At 38.1% G+C, this 12124-nt stretch overlaps 1 protein-coding gene across 2 annotated transcripts in view; it reads right to left on the minus strand.

The window, feature by feature from the left end:
• Positions 1-318: 318 nt before the first annotated feature.
• Positions 319-12124, minus strand: part of LOC126819191 (ADAMTS-like protein 4) — a 65137-nt gene continuing 53331 nt past the window's right edge. For both annotated transcript variants that reach the window (XM_056100561.1, XM_056100560.1), the window contains 5 exons: positions 11195-11365; positions 8260-8433; positions 7298-7477; positions 5286-5439; positions 319-4741 (listed from right to left, as the gene is read on the minus strand). In XM_056100561.1, coding sequence (XP_055956536.1) covers positions 4629-4741; positions 5286-5439; positions 7298-7477; positions 8260-8433; positions 11195-11365 — 792 coding nt within the window. In that variant the 3' untranslated portion in view covers positions 319-4628. The remainder of the gene's footprint in view (positions 4742-5285; positions 5440-7297; positions 7478-8259; positions 8434-11194; positions 11366-12124) is intronic.

Raw genomic sequence — 12124 nt, forward strand, 5'->3', positions numbered from 1 at the left:
CTTGTTTGTGGGTAAGGACAAAGGATCCGCCGAGCTCTTGCTTGTGGATAAGGACATTTTGCTTGTGGATAAGGTCCATCTAGAACATCTTACTAGTGGATAAGGTCCATCTAGAACATCTTGCTAGTGGATAAGGTCCATCTCGGACATTTTGCTTGTGGGTAAGGGCATTTTAATGTTCACCTAGTTACAGGACATCTTGCTTGTGGACTTGGCTGATTATGGATATGTTTTACCGAAGACATTTTGAACTAGGGCATTTGATTTTGGATAACGTCCACAGAGGGACTAATAAAAAGAATACAAAAGTATCCCCAAAATTTTAATGTAAAGTTTATTAAATAAAATATACCAACATCACAAAAAGTAAAAAAAAACTTCTGGCAAGCAAATGTGTATAATAGGCAATAAGCTGAGTACAAAATATTAGCACTTATAATAAAATACTGGCAATCTAAAATAAAACAAGTATGAACAAACTAACGACCAGGAACAGAGCCTCACGTCATGGCAGCCATCTTGGAATTCTCATGTCATATCACAAGAAAAGGAATAAGAACAAGATGAGCAGCGCTTGGAACCAAGTTCCTGGTGTAACAATACATCAAACATTAATATAAATAATATAAGAAGATGCTTAGATCTATTTACCAAGGCCACCTGCAGATTTCCTCAAGGTCACGCTCACCCTAACCCACAATCCATGTCAACAATCACATGCCCTAACCCTTTTTACCTGTGACCTTGAGAAAATATTTAGGTGGCCTTGGTAATTAGATCTGACCATAAGAACATGGCAACATTTAAAACATTATTTTAGCACTTTATATATGTAATATGGATTATCTAAAATAAAACCATTGAACACTAGATTCATTGAACTGTTGAAGTACCGATGGTAATCGTTCATTAATTAATTTTGTTTTCTTAAAGATGCATTATGTAAGATTTAGATAACGAGCTGGCGTTTCTGGCTATAATAGTTTAAAAATATTTAATGAAAAATGAATATATTGAAAATTTCAGTCAAGTTACTGAGCGAAGTTACCAGACTTTGAAGTGTTCACAATCTAGTCTGGATTGTCAATACCATAGTTACAATAACAAACAAAGTCTTGATTATCCATTTTTAAATCAAATTATTAAATGCTGATTGTGTTTCAATCCATTGAAAATCACGACCATCTGATGATCTAGAGAAGTTGATGAATAAATGTGTAAATAATAGTTCATATAACATTTGAGGCCAAAAGAAAGACCTGCAATAGACAGATTTAGCTCTTACATAATGAATCTTTAAAAAATAAGTTGAGTTCATTTTCTTTTAACATGGGTTAAACCGTGATGAAAAATAGATATTGTCCTAAAAAAGGCCAAGTTTCAACTGTAATATTTCATTGTTTAAAGTTAAATAATCCATTTGAGTGCATGTTCATGTACAATTTCAGTAAATATTCTTTGTTAGCAATATTTTATTCAGGATATTTGAAAGGGATTGGGAACCAGGCTGAATCAAAACAACAAGTTTCCTATTCAACTAAATCAACCAGTTGATAAACACACATATAATAGCAACACTTTATTAATAATCATAAAAAAATTGCCTGACAAATTCAGAAAAGTTATCTCCTCTTTAGTCTCAGGATGTCGTGAAATGTAATTAAATGGGGTTTAACATCCTACTTTTGTGCACAAACTGGGCTAATAAAGACAGCCATACGCCATGCAGTGTGCTAGGAAGGAAATCGTGTCTGGATAGCAGGGACGTGGCATGATTTTGCATGAGGAACAAGACCTCGTCCGACCCCCGAAAAAACAATATTGGGCTGTGTGTATTTGTAGCATATCTGACCCACGGTATATTATATGATTGACAGTTGTTAAGCATTATGATTATGATTATAATGTTGAAGACTGCATTGAAACCGCATGATTTTTTGCCATTCAAATTTGCGAGGGGCACAAGAACTCAAGCTGGTGCAAAACTTCAAAACCATGACGAAAAGCTTGTCATTGCATCCCTCTCACTTATCGCCTGCTGGATAGTGGCATTTCTGCTAACACTTCTTCCAATTCCAAATGAAAAGGCTGCTTTTCTGTGCATGCCAATGTATATCCAGGCCCTCAGATTTTTTGTCCCATAAAAGGGAGAGAGAGAGAGAAATAGGGTTTAACGTCCACTCCACACAAAATAGGTCATGTTGGGACTAACATATTGTTTTTAATTTTATTTCAATAATTCGCTTGCGCGTAGGGGTCTTTATCAGTGGGAGGAAACCGAAGAACCCGAAGAAAACCCACGAGGTTGGACCCCATAAAAGGGACTAGATACTTCATCCTGCACCACTCTGAAGGGGAACCAAAGCTAACCATCATGAAACGTGTGATGACTATAGTACATATTATATGGTCATGACACCTAAATAGTTAATATAACCCTTTAGTACTAGCGCCACCCGAAACGTCCTATAAGTAGAACTCAAACAGCGTGGTTACCCCTTGTCAGTAGTGTAGAAGGGTCAGAGTGGTTCCCCCTTGTTAGTGGTGTAGGGAGAGAGAGAGAAATGGGGTTTAACGTCCACTCGACACAAACTAGGTCATTTCGGGACTAACATATGGTTTAATTTTATTTCAATAATTCGCTTGCGCGTAGGGGTCTTTAGCAGTGGGAGGAAACCGGAGGACCCGGAGAAAACCCACGAGGTTGGATAGTGGTGTAGGACAGGGGGTCTGGCAAAGGACAACATGTAGTTGTTTGGATAGGATGGAAAATCAAAGTCCTGTGTACAGATAATAGAACCATTGGCAGCTGGAATTTGAAATAAGAGTAGGCCATAGCGCCACTGTCTGGGCAAATTTTCCCTCATATGTCCGTCTTCATTATCCCAGTAGGAGCAGAACAGTAGGACGTTAAACCCCATTTCATTTCATTTCAGGACTCAAACAGCCTGAGTCATATGTGACTAGCTGTGGTGCCCTGAAGAACTAATATACAGTCCTACAGCACAGAGAGCTATTCACATGGTTTGAGGAAGTCTAAGGAACAGCTTTGGGTTGTCCATGGATATATACCGGTATGAACTATATCACTTCTCTAATTTCCTTGAAGGAACTGGGTTAATCAATATATATATAGAGAGAGAAATTGGGTTTAACATCCACTCGACACAAACTAGGTCATTTCGGGACTAACATATGGTTTAATTTTATTTCAATAATTCGCTTGCGCGTAGGGGTCTTTAGCAGTGGGAGGAAACCCACGAGGTTGGACAGGTGACCCTACTCCTTGTCACGTACAACCGGGGATTCGAAACCACGCCAGTCGACTCAATGACACACTTTATGATACAGCACGCGCGCTTACCATTCAGCCATCAATATATACATGTACCAAGGGCTACAGGGTTAACTAAAAAAAAAGAGTGAAAAAATGTAACCAGATTAATAGAAAACTGTTAGTCTAGTGCTGGGTATTGCCACTGTAGTCATGATACGATATGTATTCAGGTTCCAGGATACAAATCGTAACACGATTCGTAACCAGGTCAAAATTTACCAAGAAAACAACAGGATAAATGAATAATTGATATTTTTAGTCAAGCCAATGTCGAATAAATAAAACTTTTTTATATCATAATATTGATATGGATCAAAATAAGGACCAAAACAATTTAAGAGTGTTTCAGTACCTATGGATAATGTGTGACGTAGATAATTAAAAGTGACAGGTTACTTACTGAAGCGACATAAATACATAAAAAAAAGACCGCGATACATCGATTCAGTGTCTCACGATTCAATACGCGAATCCTGAGAAGGTGAATTGTGATGCATCAATTCAACGATATATATCGCGCCAGCACTCGTAGGGCCACCGGATAATATCTTTGTCACAGCTGGATGCCAATGACAAATCCTATTACTTTAAAGTCATACAATGACAAACAATGCCATCCATTAATGGACACATTCAATAGATCACATCTTGTCTCATCCTGTATTTTTTTTTTTTTTGCGAGGGGCTGTGGTCGAGTGTTGAGGCACTGGCCCCTCCACTAGACTGTCAATCAGACTGCATTGTCTTTAGATGGTTATGTCAAAGGTTAACTTCCCTAGATAAAAAACAGTTCTAAAAAGAGTAGGCCCTAACAATGAACTATGTTCATACTGCAATGTCTTACTACGTAAACAGTCAAATACACCTGATTAGCAACTCTTCCAAAATGTTTAGGTGCCTGTTTCACAAAATTTTAACTAAGATAAAATCCAAAGTTTAGTAATTTGATTGGATAATATTAGATTGATGTTCGTGCTTAGCCAATCAGAATTGAAGTATCTACTAAAATTTGGATTTTATCTGTAGTTAAGATTTTGAGAAACGGGGCCCAGGTCCTAATTATCAATCAAAAAATTGTAGTGAAATCAGGCAAAAAATTAAAGTGCAATTTAGGCACCACGTCTTTAGTTTGCAGAAAAAACTTTTGATAACACACACAGAGAGAACACTATACATTCAAATCAAAATAAAGAATCACTTTTTTGGTTTTCGTCAATCAACATTTTATCAACCACAGATTTTTACCAATTGTTTTATTTTATAAAAGTTTTTTCTATGAATATGTATGTGACTATGTATGACCGCTGCAAGATGTACAGCAGATCTGTTGGTAATATTTATATGAACACAAGCGGGAACGAACAACTAACGGACAACTTCTATATAAATCTCGACAATCATTTTCTGAAAGAGAGAAAATAATGTGTAAAATATATTCTTTCTTTTTTCGTTTGACAGTAGGAATTATTTTATATGTTACTCAGTGCCACAGCCACTGAGAGAGATAGAGGGTTAACGTCCGCTCGACACAAACCATGTCATTTCGGGAACAACATATGGTTCAATTTTATTTCAATAATTCGCTTTCATGTAAGGGTCTTTAGCTCTTTAGCAGTGGGTGGAAACCTGAAGAAAACCCAATGACAGACCTTATGATACAACACGCATACGTTAATCGTTCGCCACCCAACGCTCACATATACGTTAAAAGAACAGATAAGTGTTAGTAGAATTCCTTTCCCCAAAAATTCCCCCATTCTATTGTAAGAGCCAGTGACGTAAAAAATAAAATGAAATGAAATGGGGTTTAACCATTCGGCCACCCCACTTGGATCAAATCCAGAACCTCATAAATAGTAAGCAATCACTATGTTCACAGAGTCTTCATTGGCATTGTATGTACAATCACTACAATGTATGTACTCTTTAAATGGAAAAAAAATAATACCTGCAGATAATTCTCGAATAGGACATTTTCTTGGTTGACAAGTCTCTCGTGGTGTTGGTCGTGTCAAGAGATCACAGCTATTTGATTCTCGTCGATTTCTATCCAGACAGTTGATCTCTCTGGTTTTAAATCCTGTACCACATGTTACAGAACACTATAAATATACAAAAAAAAAATTTACATTAAACATACATTATGCAATAGCTAAATCTGCCTATTGCAGGTCTTTCTTTAGGCCTGAAATGTTATCTAATTTATTAAATAGATATTAATTAACTCAGCCAGACCATAATCAACTCAGATGGCATCGCTAGCCTGTGATATTTACTGGATTAGAACCTGGTCTGCTGCTTCTGATTAAATCAAAAAATGGATATCGTACTGACTTTAGTAATGATGATCGAGGCTAGGCCCAAAATTCAATTGCTACATTATCGGTTTAGAGTAGATCAATTTGACTGAAATTTTCAACAAATTCCCTTTACATTATTTAGTTTTTAACTATCATAGTGAGTACTGCCAGCTCTTTATCTAATCTCCCATAATGTATCTTTAAAGTCTTTATGAGCCATTTGTAATCTTGGTTCAGGGTGGATCAATTTGACTGAAATTTTCAGCAAATTCCCTTTACATTATCTAATTTTTAACTGTTATGGTGAGAACTGCCAGCTCTTTATATAATCTCCCATAGTGTATCTTTAACGAGTCATAATATAGGACAGAAATAAGAGGTGAGTTCAGCAGTGTTTGAGTAGGATTAGGTTTAATCAAACAAACCACTGTGAGGAGAGAGAGAGAAATGGGGTTTAACGTCCACTTGACACAAACTAGGTCATTTCGGGATTGACACATAATTCAATTTTATTTCAATATTTCGCTTTGAGCATAGGGGTCTTTAGCAGTGGGAGGAAACCGGAGGACCCTGAAAAAACCCACGAGGTTGGACAGGCGACCTTACTCCTTGTTACGTACAACCGGGGATCAAAACCACGCCAGTTTACTCAATGGCCGAATGGTTAGCACATGCGTGCTGTATCATACGATCTGTCATTCAGTCAAATAGTACTAACTGTACTTTGTTAGCTTTAAATGAGAAGTGGTATCATGTGTTCTAGGAAGTAGAACTAGAAGTATACTTTGGAGACTAAAGGGAGATAATACATTCCAACTTTCATATCATCAGGACACGGACCAGCTTAGACATAACTGAAGTGTGTTCTACACATATTCACAAATCTCTTATTTCAAACAGGATGAACAATACTTTGTTAGCTTCAAATGAGAAGTGGTATCATGTGTTCCTGGAAGTAGAACTAGAAGTACCTTGGAGACTAAAGGGAGATAATGCATTCAAACATTCATACTATCAGGATTCAGACCGGCTTTGACATAACTGAAGTATGTTCTAGACATATTCACAAATCTCTTATATCAAACAGGATGAATAATATTTTGTTAGCTTCAGATGAGAAGTGGTGTCATGTGTTCCAGAAAGCATAAGTATACTTTGGAGACTAAAGGGAGCAAATGCATTTCAACTTTCATACATTCAGGACTCAAACTAGTAATTCTCTACCCACTGACTTCAATCTATAACAATTATTAGTCTTGGTCCATGATTATTTTATACTAGCTTACATATAATAATATTAACAATGTACATTTGTGACTGTGCTCAATCCATCACTACTGCATGCTCTAAGCTCATGGAAGATAATAGCTTATCCGGATAATAAGTCACAAACAAATGGTTTTGAGTTTGGATTTGAGCACAGCTAATGTTTGCGAACTCTGCATCTCAAATTGTAAGTTATTCCACAGACGAGTTCCACAGATGCTGAAAGCCTTATCACCATAGGATTTCAGTTTAGTTTGCGACACAATCAGTGAGGCTTTATTTTGTGAGTAAAGTGGTCGATTTGGTTGATATGACTGAATGAGGTCCGTGAAGTAAGATGTGGAAAGGCTGTGTTGACACATGTAAACCAATGTTAAAATCTTGAAAGATATACCTGACTCCATTCTGATATAAACCATTTTACACCACAGGCCTGATTATTACAATCATCTTCATTAGTTGGTTTCTCCGTCTTCCAACAATCTTCATCAGGGGAGACAACTGCTGCATCTCCTACTACCTTCATACACACAACATATCTACTCTTAACACCACTACCACAATCTGCCGAACACTGTAACATTCAAATATAAGTTAATAAGTTCATAATTCTAGAATTCAAACCATAAAGATATCTGTAATCTATAGGCACATCCTCTCACAGGCCTTAATATTAAAATGTGGGAACCGGCAATGAAAAATCCTCTATAATCCTGCTGGTCCACCATGCTGCACATGTTAAAAAGTCCATAATTCTGGAATTCAAATTGTAAAGATATCTGTAATTTATAGGCACATCTTCTCACAGGCCTTAATATTAAAATGTGGGAACTGGCCCTAAAAAGCCCTCTATAACTTCCTGCTGATCCATGCAGTATATAGTCAAAGAAACAAAAAAAGGGCAACAGCATTACGGAAACCACAGAGGCTTGGTTAGAATGATACATGCTCAGTAACCTGGAGGTCCTGGTTTTGTTCCAGGTTTTGATCTGGGTTATCAGGATTTCCCAGGCTAGTGTCCACTTGTCAGTGGTGCAGGATGGAGATCTGGCATGAAAAAAATATAATGTCCTACTGTTCTGCTCCTACTGGGGTAATGAAGACGAACATGCGCCATACAGTGTGCAATGAGGGAAATTTTGCCAGGACAGCGTCGCTATGGCCTACTCTTTAATGTGCACGCCAATGTGTACACAGGACCTTGGTTTTTTGTTCCTTCCGAATTACCAGACAGCTGTCTCTGTCAGGCATGAAAATTTTTTTTTAGTTTTTTGGAAAGTGCTGCTGTTGTGTATACCGCTGGCAGCATGAATAAGGACCCCTTATATCAGAAAAATTGATTGTCATTATATTTACCTCACTCCAGGGTCCAGTAAACCATTTTGAACCGCAAGCATCATCACTGTGACATGAAGCTTGATTCCGTGGTTTTATACTGGCATCACAAACAGAGGATGACACCCGAGACCCATCTTTACTATAACATATAACTTCTCTAGTTTTTACACCGGCACCACAACTACTGGAACACTGGAATATATTGAAGATAATCACTTGGTAATATATTCAAAACAATCACATTTTGACATATCCAAACAATCACATTGTAATATTTTCAATACAATCACATTGTAATATATCCAAAACATTGACATTGTAATATACTATTCAAAAAAAGTAGGGGATATTTGATTTTTAAGTGTTATTAAAGTCACCTAATGAAACTGACGAAGAAACAAATGACAAAATGAAATGAAGTTCACATTTATCGATTTATTCCAAATGATCGTTAGACTAAGTAAGGCACAGACTGACCATTATAAGGGTAAAATGATACCCGGGGTCAAACAGCAAAGTTACCACAGCATCACAACCAAGTCAGTAACGGGTAAATCCTCCTCTGTTTGCCAAACAAGCATTGATCCGACGTGGCATACTCCTAATGAGACGTCTAAGGTCATTTTGGTCCAGATTGTCCCATTCCTGTTGCAACGCAGCAGCAAGTTCTTGGACATTGGCAGGACGTTGTTGATGTTGACGTAACCTCTGTCCAAGCATGTCCCAGACATGCTCGATGGGGGAGAGGTCGGGACTCAGTGCTGGCCAAGGTAATGTGGTGATGTTCTGTTGTTGGAGGTAACCTGTAACGATCCTGGCCCTGTGACATCTTGCGTTGTCATCCTGGAAGATGAAACGGCGGCCATGACGTCGTGCGAACGGCACAACATGGACTGCCAAGATGTTGTCCCGGTAGTACTGGCCTGTAACACGCCCTGCAACAACATGTAAAGCCGATCTTCCAGCAACAGTGATGCCTCCCCACACCATAACAGAACCACCCCCAAATCGATCATGTCTGATGACGTTAACGTCTTGGAAGCGCTCGTTTCGACGACGCCACACCCTCCTACGTCTGTTCAAAAAATTAACAGTGAACCTTGACTCATCTGAAAACATCACATTGCTCCAGCGTCGATTATCCCAGTGTTGACGATCCCTACACCAACGATGTCTTGCCTGAATGTGATGATCTCTCAAACAAGGGATCACGCGAGGACGTCGGGCGCGAAGGTGACCCCTATGCAGTCGATTCCGAATCGTCTGGCCACTCACTCTCACACCAGTGTCTGTTTGAAGACGAGCGCTGATCTGATTTGCTGTGATGACACGATTTCTCAAGGCCAAGGTACGGATAAATCGATCCTGGGCTTGAGTTGTCGCCCTTGGTCGACCTGAGCGTGGTCTGTCCTGTACAGATTGTGTATCACGGTATCTGGACCATAGCCTGCTTATGACAGACTGAGAAACATTCATCGTCCGCGCCACAACCGCCTGTGTTGTGCCGATCTGTAGCATGCCAAGGGCACGTAACCTTTCATTTTGGGTAAGCCGACGCATATCAAAATTTGTTTTCTGGTCACTAAAACAATTAAACTGATGTTTCCACCCTGGAATTCAATGCCACAATGACTGTAACATTCAAAGTCAGAGTCGTGCAAATCTTGGGTTGGACCCCCATGATGATCCCAAGCATCACCTGCATTCCATGCGGTAGCTATTGGTGCGTTTGGGCGTCACATGTAACTGGAAATGTTTCTTCTCTTAGGTTCTATAGTGACTTTTTTCGTAGTCATTTGCATATTTTAGTATTATGCCCCCAAAATCAAATATCCCCTACTTTTTTTGAATAGTATATATTCCAAACAATCACACGGTAATATATTCAAAACCACTACATTTTGATATATCCAAGTGATCACATTGTAAAATTTTCAATACATCACATTGTAATATTTTCCAGTACAATCAAACTGTTATATATTCAAAACAATCACATTGCAGTATATCCAGTACAATCAAACTGTAATATATCCAAAACAATCACATTGCAATATATTCAATACAATCAAACTGTAATATATTCAAAACAATCATATTGCAATGTATTCAATATCATCACATTGTAATGTATTTAATACAAACCACATAATTATTCAAAACAATCACATTGCAATGTATTCAATGCCATCACATTGTAATGTATTCAATACAAACCACATAATTATTCAAAACAATCACATCACAATCTATTCAATACCATCACATTAATTGTAATGTATTCAATACAAACCACATAATTATTCAAAATAATCACTTTGTCATATATTCAAAATAATCACATTGTAATTAGCAATTATTCAAACCAATCAAATATTAATATATTCAAAACAGAGCATCCACTAGCAAATGAGGACAAACAGACAGACAAACACAGTGTCCACTATTAATTGTGTATGACTGATAGACAGACAGACACGGGTGATAATAATATACGATGTAGACATATATAGAGGAAGACAAATGGGGCTGAATATCTACAAACCAGGTCATGTAAAAATCAGTCCTGATAAGAAATGAAATGTAATGGGGTTTAATGTCCTACTGTTCTGCTCTGACTGGGCTAATGAAGATGATACAGTGTACTATGAAGAAAATTTTGCCCAAATTGCGGCACTAGAGCCTACTCTTATATCAAATTCCAACTGCCAAGGGTTCTTTTAGTTTTACGCGAATGTGTACACAGGACATCGGTTTTCCATCCCACCCAAACGATTATACATTGTACCTTGCCAGGCCCTCCATCCTGCACTACTGTCAAGGGGCAAACCATGCCAAAAAATCCCAGAGAAACTTTCTCAGTCAACAAAAGACCTCCAGACTAGCGAGCCAGCATTTACTCACTCAGCCACCGTTCTGATGAGAGCCATGATGTATGTTTAGTAATTCTTACCATTTTAGACCATGGTGTATACAACCAGCTGGTTCTACACGGACCCATATCACATGATTCTTGACTGTCGGGTGAGGTTGTGTTACAATAACTGTTGGGTATCTGGGATCCCAGATGATCAACACATTTTACTGATCTCTTTCTGATACCTGTACCACAACCTACTGAACACTGAAAACATAAAAAAACAACATCATGGCATGGAGTTTAACGTCATACAGTTCTTCTTCAAGTCAGGCATACACCAGGGCCCTTATTCACGAAAACTTAAACTAAGATACAATCGAAATTTTAAGAAATACTGCAATTTGATTGGCTGACCAGTAAAATCAATTTGCATATATCCGATTTGCATATTGGTCAGCCAAACGAATTGCAGTATTTCTTAAAATTTCGATTGTATCTTAGTTTAAGTTTTCGTGAATAAGGGCCCTGGGCTTCCACTTTAAAATTTTTATACTGTCTGTCATTTCGATAACGCACAGAAATGAAATGAAATTTGGTTTAACGTCTAACTGTTCTGCTCTGACTGGGCTAATGAAGACGGGCATAAGCCATACAGTGTGCGATGAGGGAAATTTTGCCCGGGCAGTGACACTTTCGCCTACTCTTATATCAAATTACAACTGCAAAGGGATCTTTTATGTGCATGCCAATCCGAAAGACTAGACAGATGTCCCTATCAGGCCTTCTGTTCTGCACCACTGACAAGGTGAAACCATGCCAGAAAATTCTGATGGACTTTCTGGTGCAATACAGGGATCGAACATTTGACCTCCAGGCTTGCGAGCCGGCGTTTTATCCACGATAATACACAGGCTTTACACAAAAGTAATTGGGCCACTTGCTTCTTGTACTTGGCATTGTGGTCTCATATTTACCTTTGGTTGTTGCTATCCTAGACTCAGAATGAAAAGGTTAAGACTATTT

The sequence above is a fragment of the Patella vulgata genome, chromosome 4 (assembly GCF_932274485.2).
Source record: "Patella vulgata chromosome 4, xgPatVulg1.2, whole genome shotgun sequence".
Taxonomy (NCBI): Eukaryota; Metazoa; Mollusca; class Gastropoda; family Patellidae; genus Patella; species Patella vulgata.